General features: G+C 48.8%; 1 protein-coding gene across 2 annotated transcripts in view; it reads left to right on the plus strand.

The window, feature by feature from the left end:
• Nucleotides 1-20,342, plus strand: part of LOC119387066 (blastula protease 10-like) — a 60,124-nt gene extending 39,782 nt beyond the window's left edge. The window contains exons 6-11 of one of the 2 annotated variants that reach the window (XM_049413357.1): nt 10,206-10,338; nt 11,094-11,243; nt 11,673-11,779; nt 12,740-12,894; nt 14,319-14,455; nt 20,211-20,342. In XM_049413357.1, coding sequence (XP_049269314.1) covers nt 10,206-10,338; nt 11,094-11,243; nt 11,673-11,779; nt 12,740-12,894; nt 14,319-14,455; nt 20,211-20,293 — 765 coding nt within the window. In that variant the 3' untranslated portion in view covers nt 20,294-20,342. Of the gene's footprint in view, nt 1-10,205; nt 10,339-11,093; nt 11,244-11,672; nt 11,780-12,739; nt 12,895-14,318; nt 14,463-20,210 lie in introns of both variants that reach the window. The other variant, XM_049413358.1, reaches the window with a different exon arrangement.
• The last annotated feature ends 1,359 nt before the right edge of the window (nt 20,343-21,701 follow it).

The following is a 21,701-nucleotide window of genomic DNA, read 5'->3' on the forward strand; positions in this document are numbered from 1 at the left end:
AGTACTGGACGGAGCAGGGGCAAAAAAGAATGCCGTGTCGAAGACGCAGGAGGCAGTCCGTCCATACACTAGGAAGAAAGGACTGTAGCCAGTAGATCGTTGTGTCGCAGTATTGTAAGCGAATGTGACGAATGGCAAAATGTTGTCCCAGTTTTTGTGGTCAGGCTGTAAGTACATGGAAATCATGTCGGAGAGCGTTCGGTGGAAGCGCTCAGTAAGGCCGTTCGTCTGCGGGTGATATGTAGACGTGGTTTTATGCACCGTATTACTCGCCCGCAGGACATCGTCGAGGACCTGCGAAATGAAGGCTTTGCCATGGTCACTCAAAATAACGCGAGGAGCTCCATGGCGCAAGACGATAGAGTTCAAGAAAAAGTTGGCGATTTCTGTAGCGGTGCCAGAATGAAGAGGCGCAGTCTCGGCGTATCTTGTTAAATGGTCGACTGCAGTGACGATCCAACGGTGACCGGAAGGCGTCAACGGCAAGGGACCATACAAGTCAATTCCGACAAGTTCAAAAGGTGAGGTCGGACAGGGTATAGGCTGAAGGAAACCGGTGGGAGGGGATGTGGATCGCTTACGGTGCTGACACGACGAGCACGAGCCCACGTATTTGGCAACCGTTGTGGATAAGCCAGGCCAGAAGCAGCGGGTCTTGATGCGGTCGTAGGTCTTGTGGAAGCCTAGGTGGCCGGCAGCAATGTCGTCGTGAAATGCTTCTAAAACACGAAGACGAAGGCACCGGGGAAGGACTGGCACCCACTTGTTGCCCGTGGGATGATAGATGTAGCGATGAAGCACCCCATCTTGTAGGCGAAATTGTCGAAGCTGGCGACGCAAGCGGCTGTTAGGTGGTTTAGTGATGCCGCGAAGGCGATCAATGAAAGTTCGACAGTAGGAGTCTGCCAGCTGAAGTGAGCGGAAATCGGAGCGCGAATCAAGTTGTATTTGATCCACTGAGGCAATCGAGAGCTGGTGTGAGACAGGCGGGACGTCAGAGCCACTCGAAGGAGATGCGGAGGGCGTATTGTCAAGAGGAAGCGCAAGTGGGCATCGGGACAGCGCGTCGGCATCATGATGACATTTGCCAGATTTGTACGTGATGGTGAAGTCGTATTCTTGCAAGCGCAGTATCCAGCGCCCTAGACGTCCCGACATATTCTTCATTGATGACAGCCAACAAAGTGCGTGATGGTCGGTGACGATGGTGAAGTGCCGACCGTAGAGATATGGGCGAAATTTCTGTATCGACCAGACAATAGCCAAGCACTCCTGCTCCGTAATCGTGTAGTTGCGCTCCGCTGTCGACAGGGTCCGGCTAGCATATGCCACAACTTGCTCTTTAGAGGCGGCGTCACGCTGTAGAAGCACTGCTCCGATACCCTGTGCGCTTGCGTCAGTGTGGAGTATAGTGGGCGCTCTCTCGTCAAAGTGGCGAAGCACTGGTCCGGACGTCAGGCGTTCTTTAAGGGTTTTAAATGCAAACTCGCAGTCGTTGGACCATGCGAAAGAAGTACCAGCGACTAATAGCTTATTCAGAGGAGCCGCTATGCTAGCAAAGTTGCGTATAAAGCGACGAAAGTAGGACGCCAGACCAAGAAAGCTGCGCAACGTCTTCTGGTTGGAGGGTCGAGGGAACTGTAGTACAGCTGCGATTTTGTCAGGGTCTGGCTGGATGCCGTCTTTCGAAACGACGTGTCCGAGGACTTTGATACTTTTGCTGGCGAATGTGCACTTTTTTGTATTTATCTGAAGGCCAGCGTTGGAAAGACACGCGAGTACCTCGTATAATCGTTGAAGATGTTCGGTAAAGGTAGATGAAAAAACAACGATATCATCTAAGTAACAGAGGCAGGTCCTCCATTTTAGGCCACGAAGAACGGTATCAATCATGCGCTCAAATGTGGCTGGAGCGTTGCACAGGCCAAATGGCATTACATTAAATTCATAAAGCCCGTCCGGCGTAGCAAAGGCGGTTTTTTTCTTTGTCAGCCTCGTTCATGGGGATTTGCCAATAGCCCGATCGCAGGTCAAGGCTGGAAAAATATTTCGCCCCTTGAAGTGTGTCTAAAGCGTCATCAATTCGAGGCATAGGATACACGTCCTTGCGCGTGATCTTATTTAGCGCTCGGTAATCAACGCAGAAACGAACGGAGCCATCTTTTTTCTTGACTAAAACGACCGGAGAAGCCCAGGAACTGGAAGAGGGTCGTATTATATTCCGTGATAGCATGTCGTCAACTTGTTCTTCGATTACTTTCCTTTCCGACTGCGAAACACGATATGGCCGACGGCGTATAATTCCCGAACCGTCGGTTTCAATGCGGTGTACAGCCACGGAAGTACGGCTAAGTGTTGTGGTACAGCTGTCGAAGCAGGCTTTGTGCTTATCTAAAAGCGCCAGTAGCGCTTCGGACTGTGCAGATGTCAGGTCGGAACCGATCACTGCTCGCAAAGAGGAAGAACTCGAACCTGAAGCTGGTACTGGTGATGAAGACGGGCAAAGTGCTGCGACGGAGGTCAGTGGAGAGGCGTCTATCGTCGCTACGGTCATCCCCTTGGGCAACAGCATGGATTCTGCAGTTGTGTTGCAGACAGGCAAAAGGGCGCGGCCACAGGACAACCGGAGAAGACACGAGGCGACGAGAATTCCACGCGAAGTGCAGCAAGCAGAAGGGGCAACTAGTGCGTCACCATCGGCTACTTGGCTAGATGTGACAGCTACCACGACTTCGTGACCAGGGCGCAGGACGCAGTCTTCAGCGACAGCCAAGTTGAAAATCGAGGGCGACGGGGCCGATATAGATGCATCCGTTGTATCCGTGATGTGAACGACGCTCTCTTTACACGATATAACGGCGGAGGCAGAATGTAGGAAGTCCCAGCCGAGGATAAGTTCATGAATGCACGTGGGCAACACAATCATCTCGATGTGGTGACGTATGCCGTCAATGAAGACACGAGCCGTACACTGTCCATCGGGTTGAATCTGTACGTTATTTGCGGCCGCGCAACACAGGTCCTACGTAAGGTGTTCTGACTTTACGGAGCCGCGAGCACAAGTCACGACGCAAAACCGAAGTGGCGGCACCGGTATCAACAAGAGCTTGCACAGGAACACCTTCAATAGTCACTGACAACATATTGGCCGGGCGGACAGGAGGTAATTTTGGTAGTCGACAGTCGACAGTCGACATATATATATATATATATATATATATATATATATATATATATATATATATATATATATATATATATATATATATGTATTGTAGCGAAGCGTTCCTACTGAGTAATGGGTCGTCCTCTCGAGCGCCTTCCAGTGGGTCGTTCTCTTCTCTGAGAGCACGCTCCTCGTGCAGAGTCGGCCCCGCTTTGACTGTCGCTGCCGTGCGCCGTCGCTGAGTTCCCGTTAATAAACGTCTTTACAATATATATATATATATATTTTATATATATATATATATATATATATATATATTATATATATATATATATATATATATATATATATATAATCAAACGAGGGTGTGTTAAACGTAGGAGTCGCGACAACTGGACACCGGTTTTACTCCGACAAGGACTAACTATCAGCACAGGTAGCGATCGCTCGTCGTCGTCCTTGTCTTCTCCCTAGGGCAAGCCGCATGTCCACTACCTTCATTACAATCACTCCCGGGCAATAAGGGAGCCATCCTGGCGACCTAAGGGCTAGCGCACACAAGGGGATCGTAGTACTTCTTGAGCCTCGAACCGTGCACAATTTCTTGTCCGCGGCGACGCTTGTCTGAAGACACGTCGAGCGGCTCCACGAGGTAATTGACTGCAGACGTTTGTTGCAGTACCCGATAAGGGCCGCAGTACTTCGACGATAGCTTGTGGGAGAGTCCTGCAGGAGTAGGCGGAACCCACAACCATACCAGTGTGCCGGGATCAAAGTATGTCGCAGTAGTCGATTCATCGTGGCGATGTTTCTGACGACTTTGGTCGTGCGATGTGAATGAACGAGCAAGTTGGCGACATTCTTCGGCATATGCGGCTGCTCTTGAAACGGTTGTGAACTCGGAGGAGTCAGGCCGGTACGGAAGAATTGTATCCATTGTGGAAGAAGGTTCACGTCCATAAAGAAGAAAGAAAGGTGAGAATCCGGTGGTGCTTTGTGTTGCCGTGTTGTATGCATACGTGACGAAAGGTAGTATGCTGTCCCAATTGGTGTGGTCCGATGAAGCGTACATGGACAACATATCGCCAAGGGTGCGGTTGAAACGCTCCGTCATCCCATTAGTTTGGGGATGATACGCCGTGGTAGTGCGGTGTATGATGCGACACTGCTTCAGCAAGGCTGTAATAGCATCGGACAGAAAAACACGGCCGCGGTCGCTGAGTAATTCTCGAGGCGCTCCATGCCTTAAGACAATGTTCCGGAGTATGAAGCCAGCGACGTCTTTTGCGGTAGCAGAAATTAGCGCTGATGTTTCAGTATACCGCGTCAAGTGATCGATGGCTACTATAACCCAGCGGTTGCCGCTCGGAGTGTAAGGAAGGGGGCCGTATAAGTCAATGCCCACGCGATCAAAAGGTCGGGCTGGACACGGTAGCGGTTGTAACGTGCCGGCGATATGTTGAGGTGGCGTCTTGCGTCGTTGGCACGTAGGGCACGACCGGATGTACTGGCGAACGAAACGGTACATACCGCGCCAGTAGTACCGAAGGTGCAGGCGTGTGTATGTCTTTAAGACACCAGCGTGACCGCATTGTGGATCATCGTGAACCGTGGCGCAGATGTCGGAGCGGAGTTGCCGAGGAATAACAAGCAGCCACTTTCGGCCAATCGAGTTGTAGCTGCGGCGGTAGAGCAGGTTATCTCGAACGGCGAAGTGTTGGGCTTGGCGCCGAAGCGTCCGAGAGACAGGAGAAGGCGTCTTTTTCGAGAGGAAGTCGAGAAGCGAGGTGATCCAGGGGTCTTTACGTTGCTCGGAAGGCATGTCGGAAATGTTGATGGCAAAAGCACCGCCCACGGAAATAGATGAGCAGACGGGCTCCGCAAGCAAAGGTGAGCGGGATAGGGCATCCGCATCAGAATGCTTCCGACCAGAACGGTAAATAACACGGATGTCGAATTCTTGCAGGCGCAATGCCCAGCGAGCGAGCCGACCATTCGGATCTTTTAGCGAAGATAGCCAGCATAGGGCATGATGATCGGTCACAATGTCAAAGGGACGTCCGTACAGGTATGGGCGAAATTTTCCAATTGCCCATATAATGGCGAGACACTCTTTTTCTGTCACTGAGTAGTTTTTCTCAGCTTTCGTGAGCGTGCGGCTGGCGTAAGCAACGACGTACTCTTCAAAGCCACCTTTGCGTTGGGCAAGTACGGCACCAAGCCCGACGCCACTAGCGTCCGTGTGAAGCTCTGTTGGTGCTGACGGATCGAAATGTCGTAGTATTGGCGGGGCAGTGAGAAGGCGCCGAAGTTGTTGAAATGCATCGTCGCACGCCGTTGACCAGGCTGACAGATCAGAACTGCCGGCGAGAAGGTTGGTCAAAGGGGCCATGATTGAAGCAAAGTCGCGGATGAAGCGTCGGAAATAAGAGCACAAACCAATGAAGCTTCGAAGCTCTTTAACGGTGGTCGGTTTCGGGAACGCGGCAACGGCACTAAGTTTCGCAGGGTCCGGAAGGACACCGTCTTTTGAAACCACGTGACCGAGGATGGTAAGCTTGCGGGCAGCGAAGTGGCATTTCTTCAAATTAAGTTGAAGACCCGCCGTGGCGAGGCACGTCAGGACTTGCTCGAGGCGAGTAAGATGGGACGCGAAGTCGGTTGAAAATACCACAATGTCGTCTAAGTAGCAAAGACAGGTGTTCCATTTCAGACCGCGAAGAGTAGCGTCCATCATTCTTTCAAAAGTGGCCGGCGCGTTGCAGAGGCCGAAGGGCATAACGGTGAATTCGTAGAGCCCGTCGGGTGTGACAAAGGCCGTCTTCGGGCGGTCGGCCTCTGCCATCGGCACCTGCCAATAGCCAGAACGCAAATCTAGTGAAGAAAAGAACTCTGCTCCCTGTAGGCAGTCCAATGCGTCATCAATACGGGGTAGAGGGTACACGTCTTTGCGCGTAATTTTGTTGAGTCTGCGGTAGTCGACGCAGAACCTGATGGACCCGTCTTTTTTCTTAACGAGGACCACCGGCGAAGCCCAGGGACTGTTGGATGGCTCGATGATGCCACGTTGCATCATGTCGTCCACTTGTTGGTTGATGACACGGCGTTCAGCAGACGACACGCGGTAGGGACGCTGTCGTAGTGGGGCTTGCTGGCCGGTGTCAATAGTGTGAACGACTGTTGATGTTCGGCCTAAGGATGGCTGGTCGCAATCGAATGAAGCGCGAAAACGCTGTAAAAGGTGAATGATTTCTCCGCGTTGGTTGGGCGTGAGCTCAGGATCAATGGCGTTCGAGAAAACTTCTTCATGGTCAGTGGTCGCAGTAGGTGGTGTGACGGCACAAATCGAGACTGAGACCGCAGGGTCGGGCATAGCAGCGGGGAGAACGCAGTCGAAAACTTCGTAGTCTCCGAGACATTCCCCACGGAGTACTAATGAAGCGCTAGCCGAAGGATTACACACGTACATCTCAGAATAACCCTTGTCGAATGCGACAACGGCGAATGGAAGCAAGACGTTCCGACGGCGCGTGGCACTGGTTGATGGCGTAAACAGAACAGGTACGGTCGCAATAGGGGCACAGGAGACCGGAATGAGAGCGGCGGAGAACGGTGCAATGGTGACGTCTGAAGCTGCAAACACTTTACTAGATGGGCGGTCTTCGGGGTCGACGCACGGCACAGATAATGATAGTTCAGAACGGGCGCAGTCCACTAGAGCAGAATTTGACGATAGGAAATTCCATCCAAGAATAACGTCGTGCGAGGAACGGAACAGGACGACGAATTCGACGACATACATGACACCTTGAATAATGACTCTCGCGGTGCACAATGCCGACGGCTGAATGTGGTGTGACGTAGCCGTTCGCAAAGAGATATCGGTAAGGGGAGTGGTCACCTTGTTCAAATTGCGGCAGAGTTTTTCGCTAATAACAGATACAGCTGCTCCGGTGTCGACAAGGGCACGTACATTGACGCCATCTACAGATAGTTCGATTTCGTTCGGAGGACAAAGATTAGGTCTTGAAATGTTCGACAGTAACGCAGCTCTTGCCTCCGGAACTGCGGCTGTCAGTTTTCCCCTCGCGGCGGGCTGCGGTGACGTAGCATTGGGGAGATAGATCGGCGACGAGGAGAAGGTGACCGGCGTGCACCGGATGGTCGGGGACTGGTCGTCGGGTCCGGAAGCGGATCAGCAGGAACGGCATAGGGAGGTTGAGCGTGAACGTAGTTGGAGGCTGTGGCATAGGGAGGCTGAGGCTGAACGTAGTTTGAGGCCCCTGCACTGTCACGAAGAGGAAAGCTGCGCCGGCGGCAGTGGCGAGCGACGTGACCCGGAATGCCACAGAAGAAACAAATGGGCCGATTATCCTGCGTGCGCCATGGGTTGAGGGCAGGGGCACCGTTTGCTGAATAAGGTGCTGAAGGTGGACGTGTCGGTAGTGGCTGAGACGGGTAAACTCTGCCAGTAGCTTGGTAGGCGGCAGGGGGCGGCGGAGCACACGCTCGAGCAGCAACGGCAGCATAGGTGAGTGGAGCCGCAACAGGCAACGGAGTCGAACTAGAGGGCAATGCTTCGGCAACTTGCGTCTCGATGACTTGACGAAGAGAAGGCGTCAAGGACGCCATCGGCTCCGATCTGGTCGTGATGATAGAGAGTTGCCGTGCGACTTCCTCACGAATGAACTGCTTTATCTGCGGAAGCAAAGCCGTGTGGTCGGCGCCGTCACGGCGCATGCCCAGAGATGAAAGGTCTGAGATATCTTGAGCAGCGCCACGTGTGGAAGCGCGCTGCCTGCGCAGCTCATCGTAACTCTGGCAGAGCTGTATGACATCGGCAACCGTTCGAGGACTTTTCGCGGCAAGTACCTGGAATGCATCGTCATCAATGCCTTTCAGGATGTGCTTGACCTTGCCTGCTTCGTCCAGGGATGAGTCGACGAGCTTGCAAAGCGAGAGCACATCCTCAATGTAGCTCGTGAACGTTTCACCCTGTCTTTGGACTCTGCCACGCAAGCGCTGTTCAGCTCGAAGCCGACGTACAGCAGGACGTCCAAAGACCTCCGTGAACGTTGTCGTGAAATCCGACCAGGTGGTGCAATCGGTTTGGTGATTCTTGTACCAGAGTTTTGCAACGTCGGTCAAGTAGAAGTTCAGGTTAGTCAGCTTGTCGCTGGCATCCCACTTATTGCAAGCGGCCACCAGCTCATACTCGGCAAGCCAGTCTTCCACATCGTGCTCATCTGTACCACTGAATATGGGAGGATCACGCTGCCGAAGGGCGCCATGGCAGAAAACAGGCGTTGGTGCGGTATCGGGAGCGCCCTGGGACGGTCCCGCATCAGCCATCGTGACGGATCGCGGTAGTCTCCGGCTACGCAGCTCCAGCAGTTCCAGGATGAAGACCAGGCGTACCCAGCACTTCCACCAATTCAAACGAGGGTGTGTTAAACGTAGGAGTCGCGACAACTGGACACCGGTTTTACTCCGACAAGGACTAACTATCAGCACAGGTAGCGATCGCTCGTCGTCGTCCTTGTCTTCTCCCTAGGGCAAGCCGCATGTCCACTACCTTCATTACAATAAATATATATATATATATATATATATATATATATATATATATATATATATATATATATATATATATATATATATATATATATATATATTTCGCGCTGTGGGCTCACTCCGCCTCAGACTAACCAAAATTTTCCTCATCCGGGCTCACTTGGACTCAAACTGAAAAAAACATTACTCATCCGGACGCACTTAGACTCAGACTCACGGCTCAATGTGAGTCTGAGTGAGTCGACTCATCAGTGAGCTTGCCGACCTATGCCTATTGCTGCAGTAAATTTCGTTTTCGGTGCCACTTCACGACGTTCATCGCTCATGGAGGACGTTTCTAAACATAGCGTGCGCAATGGCCGATAAGCGTGAAACGTTTGTACTGAGAGCAATTAACCTGTTGCGATTGGATGAATGTCGATTCCCACAGAACAACCTTCAACGATAGCGGTTGTACGAGGCATGCAAGGATTAGACGTCGCAAAACAGCAAGGCTAACGTGACGTATAATGACGAATGAGAGACGATAAGCCGTTTCGATAAGAGATATAAAGCGTGCACAGTGCGGAAAGAAGCAAGAAAAAAAAGTAAATAAAGAAACAAGTGACTAGAAAGACGTACAGAGCGCGCATGTACGTGTTTTGCTTTTTCTTGGCCCCGTTTCTTTTCTTGCTTTCTTTTTCGATTTGTGTTCGTTTTACTGTATAATGGATTACCAACACGTCCACGCTTCCACCCTAAACTGCAATAATGACTTCATTTCCTCAAGTGGCTATCACGCTGGCTCTGCGCCAGTGCGTGACCGTAAAACCTCCCAAGGCTACCTGCACATGTTACTGCGGTACATAAGCGCTCATCCACTATCTCAGAACTTACTTCCCTACAGCACGCAGCGGGCTTGACTTTACACAGAAGCATGAGGTCTGGGTACGGGCTAGTTGGTATTTCACTTAAAATGTGACTGCATCGCATTTGAAGACAACGGAGAGGCAGACCGACGAAGGCGAGCGCTCGTCTTCGTCGGTCTGTCAGTCAATAACACAACAAATGAAATATAACACAAGAACATAGCAGTTTCAAGAAATTCAAGAAATGAAATTTAGAAGGACAGTGATTACGAAAACAGGTCACGTACAACAAAGCATAAGGTAACCTGCAAAGCCGACTAATAATAATAATAATAATAATAATAATAATAATAATAATAATAATAATAATAATAATAATAATAATAATAATAATAATAATAATAATAATAATAAACACTAATTACATAAACAGACTGGTGACACTAATATAAGCACAGTTGACCGGCAGTTTGGAAGCCTCCTGAACAACGAACATGGGTAGCATGAAACAAAGTACGCGATTAGGACGTTTCGAAAAGGCCAGGGCGCGTCACACTGGCGTTCGCGATGCCGCCTTTTACGCTACACTATATAACACGGCACTCCGCGATGTGCAGGCGTTCAGCGCACAGCGGTTCGAGAAGAACACGATCGTGACGCTGGACCCCCACCTGCAGCTCAGGCTCGGCGGAGACGGCGTGCTCAGCTTCCGGGACCGCAAGCTCGCCAACCTGATGTACTCTTGTCCCGGTGCGTAGAATACGCCACCGTCGCTAAAACGATCTTCAGTTAGGTGAGACGTCCTGTTACGTTGCGTGCGCGATTGGCGATGAACTCGCCGACGTCTAAAAGAAGCGTAACTAGTTTAATTGGGATGGTGATCATACGGACACCCTGGACGAAGTTTCGCCGTCGCCGTGATGTTCTGAGTAAAGTCCCAAGAGCGAAGGGAATGAGCGGCACACGTGGTGGATTGGAGGTAACATCTGCGGCTAGTGTCTTGGCTAACAGTGAGCCAAATACACTAGTGTGTGTTGGAGATCGTGTAGATCCGAGTCAAACTCAAAACCACTTGCTTCCCTCTTCTTCATTTCACAGATGTGTAGTAGTAGTAGTAGTAGTAGTAGTAGTAGTAGTAGTAGTAGTAGTAGTAGTAGTAGTAGTAGTAGTAGAAGCAGCAGCAGCAGCAGTAGTGATTAGAGAGGGGCAAATGACGCTTATTTCTGCAGGCTATATAGGGAAACACGGCCCATGGCTTCGTAGGCAAAGGAAAAAGGCGCGAGCAGGCGCGACGTAAGCGCGCTGTAGTACCGCGAGAGCTCCTCCTCAGCCGCTCGCGCGTTGATGCATTTGTGGCACTATCATGTATACCTCCGCGAAATTGTACAATTGGAGATCGGCCTGAATACGTCGTATAAGTAGCGCACGTTCTTTCCTAATCACTCAGACCGCGATTCCGACGGTGCCCATATAATGAACGTGTTTCTCATGCACACTGCGTGCAGATCTGTGCCCCAACCGACGCAGCGGGCAGTGCGAGAACGACGGCTTCCTCTTCCAGCCCAGCGGAGCGAGTGACGAGGAACCGTGCAAATGCGTCTGCCCGCCCAACACGGCTGGAGAGCGATGCGAGGAGCTGCGAGGAAAGTACTACGGTATGCACGCTCCACAATATACTCCAATAAAAACATAGGAATAAGAGAGTAACTGTACGGTTAGTCCTAAAGAGTATCCCTTCTTCCCACAAGAGACTTAACACCATGGGCATGTGTGCTGTGCGCAATTCACCGGGAGTGCGCTTAGTCCTTGGTGGAAAAGAGAGAAATTGGAGGATGAAGGGCAACAGTTAGCTGCCTCATGTAACAAGCATGCATCTAGAGGCATGCCATGGGGCTGTAAATGAGCAAGGTAAAGAAAAAAAATAGATAAACATGCGTGAGTTGCATCGGTGTCCAAGAGATTGCGGATATGCATCACAGTACAATGCAGAGCCGCGGCTTCGGCACAGTATTGATTAACCTAGCTACTTTGAAATAACGTGAGCACGAGTCTTATAGGCACAAAATTTTTCACCCGTGCCGCAGGCGATCCCGTATGCGGAGGCAATGTGACCACGGCCGGCGAAGTCATCGAGACGCCAGGTTTTCCCAACAGGGACGTCGACTACAAAGGTTGCACCTGGTGGATACAGGTATAATCTCGGCCAACACACTTATAACCTCGGTCAAAACAAAGCCAGTTTGCCTAAAGTGGCCATTAGAGACAGAAGACGTCGCGAGATAATTAAATTTACCAGGTATTTTACGAAACACGATTGGTGCTTGTATAAACGGCGCGTTTTGCATGCGACTGCGTGCTTATGTAAGTAGTACCGGCGTGTGAAGATCTTGCGTGTTATGCAGTGCCCAGTGTCATCAGTTCCGCACACTGCAGCGAAAACAGCGGACCCTTACATATACACCTCATACGAGCGAGCGAGAGAAAGATTCTCTAACGAAATCTTCAAAGGGCCGCCAGATATGACACGCTATACCATATTATCTGGAAAGATGATTCTAAATAAAATGACAGGCGAAAGGGCCCACTACAGACACACAGCATACATACCATACGCACCACAACAAGGGACATACATCAATCGGCTTACTAAAGCTTGCTGCATTAACGAAAGGACAGGCTGTAGCGAGTACACAAACACAGAACACCGAGCGCCATTAACGACAGCGAGTATAATTGGGGAACAAGAACAGCACACTCATAAAGCACTCATCTATGACTCGTTCCATTCATTTCACCCGGACCGGCTGTCTGATCTGCAGCCCTTTGTTCTGATTAGCTAGACTGCATGTAGCTTCATCTGCAATCCGCAGAGTCAGTGCGACGGAGCTGAGAAGTCGCAGGAGAGGAGTGAAAACAAAAATCATAAAAAATAGGAGCCGCAAGTGCTGAACTGTGCCAATCATATTCCGATGTTTTCTGCAATTGTTATCCCTTTATTTTGCTCATTATACTTCATTTAAATAACGCCCAGGTCATTTAGTTCTGGGATTCAGGGAGGAAATCGGCAGTTTCGGTAGAAGGCTGTCCATCCCAAGAGAGGAAATGTCTTCTACGAGAAGTGTAATGCAATATTGTACTGTGCTCTCCTCAGGCACCCGTAGGTCAGGTGCCACGCTTGACATTCGAGGAGTTCAGCATCGAGCCGCGACTGCAGCTTCCGGAAGAGCACCCGGCCAGCGCCTACAACGGACAGTGTGCCCGCGAGCGCCTGGAGGTTCGCACGAGAGACCGTTACCACGGAAAGATGTGAGCACCCCCCCCCCCTTTCCGTCCTACTCCTAGAATTGATTTCTCGGCATAAACATACACCCCGTCGAGATGCGTGTACACCTAGGTACGAGAGAAAACTTAAGCAATAAAACAAAATTTAGAGCCCTTCCGCTACTGTGAAGATGGAAACCGGAGAAGCCCGCGGCTAAAGGGCAACTGCAACAGCGCTAGCGTCATCTCTACGTGACGAGACACTGTCAAGGGGCACAAAAAAGGGGCACAATGGTTGGTGGGAAGCGCCGCCGTCGAGTATCGCGACACTTGTGAAAGAGGCATCGGCGGTGGCGAGCGTGCGAGAGGCGCGAAAAATTGTTCTCCTACGCGTCGTTTTGTCCGCGAACGCAACGTGCCAGAACTTAGCCACATACAGCTTATCTGTAAAAAAAAAAAAAAAAAAAAAAAAAAAAAAAAAAAAAGAACACGTTAATCTACAGAAGGCATAGCGAAATTATAGCTGTTTCTTAGGTTACCAGCAGAGTTCTTTGATAGATATACGGTTATATAGTACGTGACATCAATACATTGTGGATCTCATATAGTTGCCTTGGTTGGTCATAACTTTATGGAATTGTCCTGCGGAATATGGTTGCCTTTCGTTTAGTGTTTTTATTTCGTCCGACTCGATCCTTGCTTTAGTTATTCGTTGTATGTCGTACCGCATCCGACACTTACTACGAACGTGAGTGCAAATTTGGCCCGCTTGAGCGTGACATGACTTTATCCTCTACCATAATGTGCTCTGAATACATTCTTACTGTTTTCTCAAAGCAATTTGCGATTGAGAATACTCTTTCTTCAGACCGTTGCTGACCAACAGACAAAAATAGTAACAATAATCGAACATCTGTGATAGTGCTCAGGAACAGATAAAAAGCATTTATGGTAGACGCAACGCAAAAAGACGACAACGTGAGACGGTGAAAGGCGCGGGACAGGCGCTATCATAGCCTCTGCGCTGGATTTTTACAGCTGAGCATTGTGATGGTGGGGTAACGCAACAGAGATAACAACGTTCGCTGACGACGACATGGTGGCAATTTGACAGTAAACAACTGCTGCCGTCGTCAGCATAATTGAAGGTACGACCCAGCCAACCCTGTTACGAGCTTTCCAATCTTGTAGTCAAAACACTGGTGCACATGTTTCAGGCGTGCACTCTAAACGCCACCGCGCACCTTGCCTACGATTAGAGAGTTTTAGTCGGGCGTTCGCAACATCTCTAAGGACGCCCAACTAAAAGCGTCAATTTGCGTCAATTTGCGTCGGTAAGCGCTGTGCAGAAGCAGGGTTCAAACTATATTACAGGAAACGTGCCACACGAGAAGTAAAATGCAATTTGATGCCACAGCAAGCTCTTGCGCTTTCGTGCCAATTAGCGGTTGCGTGCATCGTTGTCCCAGGTACTGTGGCAACGAGATCAAACCCAACGAGACGATGACCGCGCAGACGCCTGACATGGTGCTCATCATGGGAGCCAAGAGGACCAACACGGGAAAGGGATTCAGAGCGCGCGTTGACTTCGTCGACAAGGCCTCCGGTAAAACGTGTTCGTATACGTTTTTCGTGGATGTGACGGCGCACTAACTCAACTTTTTTCCCGAGCTATACCCTCATCCTTGAAATGAGATTATGTCTACGAGCAGATGACATGAGTGGCGCGCGATCGAGAGTCGAGAGACAAAGTGTCTACTGTCTGATTCGTACGAGAATTATCCCCCTCTCTCTTTATCTCTCATGCATATCCTATAACATACGATGACGGACGCTTTCGCGCCTATCACACCGAAACCTATCTCTTCGAATGATGTTACAGGCGCGTTCACTTCGAAAGGAAAAAAAAAAAAAACCCTTGAGCTTCATGAAAGCGATCCACAGTTTCATTTTCAACACACTTTTCTTATGAAGCTGGTCGCGGTTGTCGGTACCAATCAGTAGCGCACCCAGGAATTCTCTCAGGGGGGGGGGGGGGGGGGTTGAAATTCTTAGAAGCCTACAAGAGTGTGGGATGGGGGGGGGGGGTGCAGGCACATTGCATAATACGCCATTTCGTTGTTTAGGCTGGAGGATTGCAACGACAAAGAAAATATGAGATACCAAATAGTAATAACAATACTACTACTACTGCTAATAATAATAATAATAATAATAATAATAATAATAATAATAATAATAATAATAATAATAATAATAATATCAGATGTGATGATGATGATGATCTTTCAGCATTTTACAGCAAGATCTTGAAAAACTTGAGAGGGCCAAGAAACTTCAGTGAAGCAGCGCACGGAGAAAATAAATGGCAAATTGAATAAACCAACGCGTAATATAGTTCCAACAAAGATGCCTTGCAAATACTTATTTTTGCTAGTTTTTCAGCTCCAGGTAGTGATAAGGGTGCTGACGTGCCGGCCTGCTGGCGGTCGCGCATTGCTGTTAAAAAAATTATTACTATGTTAGCGCAAACAAATGGGACGCAAGAAAGGCACACGAGGACACCCGGCGCTGTGTGCCTTTCTTGTGTCCCATTTATTGTGTCTTGTGCCCGATCACCACAGTAATCAGGAAATGTCATACAAACAAGCCCCATTGGCAACTTTAGCAATTAAAGAACTCTGCAACTGAGAATGTTGTGCACAATGTGAGCAGAACATCCTATATTATACTTCCTTCAAGCCTCGCCAAACTACAAATCTGAAAGTGCATCGTAAATATTTACTATAAGCTTTGTGGCATTGATTATAAACAGTATATACGTGCAGCTCAATGCAGCTGCACTGTAGCCAGGCTTACCGTTTTGCCATGTCATTCGGGTGCACAGGTTCGGCGACTGAAGTATCCTCAGTGATAAGTGACTGATCGATTGACGCATCTGAAGGCGATAAGTGCTGAGTCATCGCTTCCTTTTTGGCCGCAATCGGTCATTCCGGTGCTGTCGCTGCATCTCTTGAATCTGAACACGGACTCTTTTTCGGGAAGTAGGTGAGGATCGCGTTCGACTGGCGCTTCAGCGAAATGCATGTGATGTGGTAGCTCATTCGACGCAGATTCGCGCAGCAGACACAGAAGCAAGTTCTAGCAAGCGAACTGAACGTGTGCATGGGGGCACATCAAACTTCGTAGCTTCCGTCCGATGTACAACATACAAAAAAGAAGTGGTAAAAAGAGAGAGGGCGAGAGTTGTCTGAAAAAAAAGAGAAAGAAAACGTGGCATCCCAATATAACTCTCGCACTTTCCAAAGCCCTTTTTTCTTGTCACGCGTCCTTGAAAACAATTACTCATTCTGCCCCGTCGTCTTACTCCTCCCATCTTCGCAACGTATGGATTTTCGCATAGCATTCGTGCTTGCTTGGGGTCCCTGCGTGCGCGCGGTACTGCGGCATGGCTGTCGACGCACACACTAGTTGCGCCAAGGCTTGCTCATAAGTGCAGGAACCACAGTGTACGTGCTTAAACGAATATCGCCATGTGCTCGAGCTGTACGGCCTCCCGGGTTTGCTGTCGCTTTGACCAACGAGCCGCGTACGAGGTCGCCTTTCTTCTCGCCGCTCCAATACAGCTCGTCCGTCCTAGTTTAAAAAAAAAATGCGCGGCCACCCCGCTGGCGACACCATTTGCCTGTAGAAAACGCAAGCCCCGAAGAAAACAAAAAAACACTATTTTCGAAGCGCCGCCGACGCCCTCTTATCTTTGGAACTTTGAGTGAACATTTTTCCCTACTTTTCGGAATACATACGGTTCCTTCTTGAGCGGTCGAGGGAGGGATGAACAGGGCTTCTTTTCTTGTTTGGTGGGTATGAAAGGGTGAGGCAGGCGGCGGCAGTGCTCTTCGGTCAAAGAACAGAGGAGTGCGAGGGATTGACCGGTGGGATTGAGTTGAAGAGTAAAAAGTGGTGGGGAGCACCTTTGGCGTGTGGATGTGTCGAGGTGCACTGTTAGATGAGAGACAGGGAAAGGGGATACTTGGAGTGCCGGACTGTGAGGCTGTACGCGTACATCTTTTTTTCATTTTCTTTTTCTTGCGCTTTGCGCGGGGAAAAGCGAAGTCCTGCCAGCATTCATTTCCGGTAATTGGCTTCAGCTGCGATGGATTGGGGACGTCTTTTCCGTCTCTCTCAGTTCCGCTGATGCAGCTCGCGTCGCAGCCAGTACAATCAGTTTTGTTGAAGATGGCTTGGGTACGCTCTTCCGGTGGCCGGTTTTTGGGAGAAGGCATAGAACGCGCTATTGTGTTCGTAATGCTGCAAACATTTTCACGAACCGCCGGTCCCCATCGTCGGCTACGGGCCACACGCTCGGAGGAGTGGGGTGTCAACAAGACCGTTTCTTTTTCTTCTTTTTTCGGCAGCCTAGTACGCCGGCGGCTTTTCGAACATGTGGTTTCACTTTGAAGTCGCGCGCGCGCCACCGTTAGCGGTTTCGAACTGGCTTCGGTCAGGTCTTTATCCCTCCCGTTTCGGACTGCACGTGTGCATGGCACAAAGGCGGCAAAGCGCAAGAGCCGACGGGCCATTCGCGTTCTTACTGTCTACGTTACTCAGTCGGCCGCGGAAACGGGCGATGGTTTTGCTGGCGCCACGGATAGCGGAGATATGTATTTCTGTCGTGATGTTGATTGGGGGACACCTGTTACTGGATTTCTCAGCTTGCGTCGTTGTGTTTTTGGAAGCGAAATGCTTCCTGAATAAAAGATTTTGGGTAGCCGTTCCTGGCGCGTTTCCTGAATATATCGCGTTTTTCTTGTTTTTCTTTCTAAAGTTGTGTGCTGCAGTGCGTTCCGGCTCTTCGCATTAATATCTTTACTACTGATGTATTGCGGATTTTTGTGGGGTTCTAAAGTGAACTGAAAATATCGACTTGTGTAGGTGTGTTTGCACAGTTTCATTTGCAAGTTACAAGGGCATCTAAAAACGACAGGGAGTCTTCTGTTCCAAGGGTGAACTGTACTCGTTGGATAAATTTAGATGAGAGAATAATTGTGACTTATGACCTCTTGACGCTCGAATGACAGTCGTTGAGACGTATCTGTGAAAGATTTTTGACAGCGGCTGCAATGAATTAAGAGCTTGTTCTTCGATGTGTTTCATTGTTATATTTGCCATGGCGACAGACATGGGCACAGGGTTCCAAATAGTGAAACGTTTATGAGAAAGTTTGCATATTTAGCAAAATTAATGCATTGTGATAAGGCAGAAAAAGAAGATTCGCACCATATGTCTCTGGAAGGGCCCAAGTGCTTCAAATGCTATTCTCCTTTTTTTTTTCGTTTTGGAGGATCGATAGTTACCTTGGTTCGGTCCTGCCAATTAGAATTACGTTAGAGCTCGTCTGCACGTAAAAAGTGGCGCTAATTGGTAACACCGTGAATATAAAGGGCATTTTAGCGGTGACACGTGGCTATATACTTTAGAGCTTGCCGTTGAATGAGTGTCTTCATTTTCATTTTGTGTTTTGTCACGGCCCGAGGGCGTGGTTTTGTAGAGCCATCTGTATGATGAAAAAAGAATGTTTGTCGGCAAGGAGAGCGTACATTATTGACTATTTAAAGGAAAACAAAGGTGCTCCGTGACGGACACAATTCGTGTTCATTATAATATCAAGGATTTAAGAAAAAGTAACGAGAATGCCACCGGCATCGCAACAGGAAATGTTCATCCCGCTTAAGCGAGTTTCGTTTCCATAGCGAGTAAGGCATTGAATGTACATGAAAGCGCTTGTTATTTCTATAAAATGAGTTTTATGACGTAGAATTTGAAAGAAGTTGCACATTCAAGACAAAACCAACATATATTTATTGCGCAATTTTGTCGTCGCGCCATTAGTGCCATTAAATCAAGCCATGTGACACCGACAATTTAATGGTATTTAGGCACTTGATATCTTAATCTCTAATTACATTAGAAGCGTCCCAGTGAACCAGGTATAATTTGCATGTGCGCAGGTAAGTGCATTAGATTGCCCGTGTGAACCGGATAATAACGTTACAAACGGTAAACAACACTGCGAACTCTTGTTCTGGACAAACATGTATGTAGCACTGCGTACACAGCTGGATGAGCTGCTATACGTAATATTCTTCATGTCACATGCACTGTGCACCGACGTCTGTGGTCAAGTCACGCGGCGCATTGTCATTGTACACAGCCCCTTTTAGACTTCCCCCGAGAATCAAACAAATAAAAAAAAACAATAGCTTGTTTCGAATATTCCGAAATATCTCCTTGCTCTATTGCAATAATCAGAGGGGGCAAGAAAAGAAGAGGGGTCAAACTGACGACCCGTGAAAGCATCTTTTCTTTCGTCCAAAGCCGCTTCACTGGAAGTGAACGCAGAGCCACAGAGCACGCGGTTTGCGCTCTTTCAGTTTAGGAGTAGATGGGTGAATACAACGTATTTCTGGAGTAAATGAGAGAAAATCGACCTCAGACCACCTCTTGAATTGAAATAACAACGTCTGAAAGGCCCGTGAACGTGTACGCTGGATTCTCGGCGACAATGACCGTGAAGCAGTTACGAGGGGGGGGGGGTCAGGTCGGCCTCAGGGGGGGGTTACAACCCCCAAACCCCCCCCCCCCCCCCCGTCGGTGCGCCACTGGTACCAATGACTCATTGATTGACAGAAATGTGGCGAACAACGAATGCAGTACATATGTCCCCCGCACCGTACGAGGTTAAACAAAATAGGGAATGTCGTTTCTTTCATATTCTCTTGCTGAAATGTAGCTTATAACACACAGGCGTTGCTTATTCTCAGCGCGCTCACATTAAACGCAGAGGTGGTGTCTGCTTTATACTATAGTATACCAGTCATTTACACTACACAACGATGCTATCAAGCATCACACCGAGAATAGACGTGGCAAGCCAGTGCGTCAAACACGTGACAAATCCCCTAATGCATTACATGAACTGGATAGTTACGGAGGGTGCCCCAGGGCATTCCTTTCCCCACACCTTTCGATTCGCCCTTGAACATCGCACCCTCTCGTCCCTACATCAGGGAGAGCTGGACGACCCCACCACAAGAGCTGTATCGCACACAATTGCCACTGCTAATAGCATGCACTGATAATAGCACCAAGCCTGCCCAGACAAAAAGAGTACCCGCCAAGACTCAGCATGCACTGTGACAGCGATTATTAAGAAATAAAATTTATCTCTCATCCTTCTTTATCACCTCCGCCCGCATACTTTTCTCCTTCAGCTTTTTTCAGCGATAACCCATAAGTCCGCGAATGTTCTTGTCGTGCTATGATTGATTTCGTCTTTGATTTCTCTTGTGTGACTATTGCAGGTCTGGGTGAGATCGCGAACGCTATCGCCAACGTCATCGGCACGGCGCAGAACTTCGTCGAAGCGCAGATGAGCGGAAGATAACAGTTGAAGGGACGAACCGCGAACTCGCTCGCAAAGTTAACGTCTCTTTTAGATACGCTTCTTAATTTACACGATCACATATTAGATTTGATGTAACCAATTTTATTTTGCTGCAATAAAGGAAGACAATTATTTTGAAAGAAAAAAGACAGACAGAGTGACACAATGTGAAATGTTATTGAATGCGAAGCATTTGTTAGCGAACCTAAGGCACTTTGAGGATTTCTATCTATCTATCTATCTATCTATCTATCCGCTTACGTCTGGATGCTCTCGTGATTGCCTCCTTAACTTGGTGTAGACCAAACTTGTTATAGGAGGGTAAGAGGGTTCGACGAATATGACTGTCTCGTCACGACATGAATAACTTGAAAATCCCGTCGCCTACGTCGTCAAACCCTTTCCTTCAGGCACGTGTGGCCCATACCCGTATACCACGGGCCGCTGTATGCGGGTATGTGCCACAGGTGATTGACAATTTGTATCTACCCAGGAACGGCGAGAACAGGCATTGGTAATTTAAATAGCAGAGCGTTAAGAAAAACCGACATCGGCAGCGTTGACCCGACGAATGCAAAGAATAAAAATCTGGATCCGAGCAGGAATCGAACCCAAGCATTCTGCGTGGTAGTCCAGTATTCTACCACAGAACCACGCCATGCAGGTCTCAAAACTGCTTTGGAAAAAGACCCTGTACAGGCGTAATGTCAGCGCAACCAATAGTGGTCGCAGTGCTGGCTATCTGATTTTATAACAGAGCAGTAAACGTTACATATTAACTCCTATCATACAGGTCATGATGGGTTAACGTCAGTCGTGGTTGCAGTGTTGACTCCGCTTTTATAGCAGCCTAATAAGCATTACATTTGTATTCCTATGATTCAGCAAGATATATTCAAGCGTTGCTCGACCTCAGAGGCAAATGCTAACGAAAGTTGCGTATGATATTCACATCATCGCGCCGTAAAGAGGACATCGATTCGATAATACTGACGTCTGTGCTTTATTTAACTTGAGTTCTGGCGTTACGTCAGACCGTAAGTTACCCTTTAAACGCCAGTGTATTCGACGTTCCTGCTAAGCCCACGATGTGCACACAACTAATGCACTTACAAAAACACGTCGATCCACCTCCTAACGCTTAGCTCAATGCCAAAAAATGCAGCTTAGACAATCACTGGCCGGCTGCTTCGCATGAAACCGATTCCCACAAGACGTGGGATCTGCCGAAACTTTTCCTACTAGACACGTCAAAAAACTGTTCTTTTTTTTGTCTAGTTGATATTTGCTGAAAGACATATCTTGCCGCAAATTAAGATACACAAGAGGAAGACACAAAGACAACCATGCCGTCTTCCTTTCGCGTGCCTTAATTTGCCGCAGCACGTCACAGGTGATATAGCCCGGG

The sequence above is a fragment of the Rhipicephalus sanguineus genome, chromosome 3 (genome assembly GCF_013339695.2).
Source record: "Rhipicephalus sanguineus isolate Rsan-2018 chromosome 3, BIME_Rsan_1.4, whole genome shotgun sequence".
NCBI classification, from domain to species: Eukaryota; Metazoa; Arthropoda; class Arachnida; order Ixodida; family Ixodidae; genus Rhipicephalus; species Rhipicephalus sanguineus.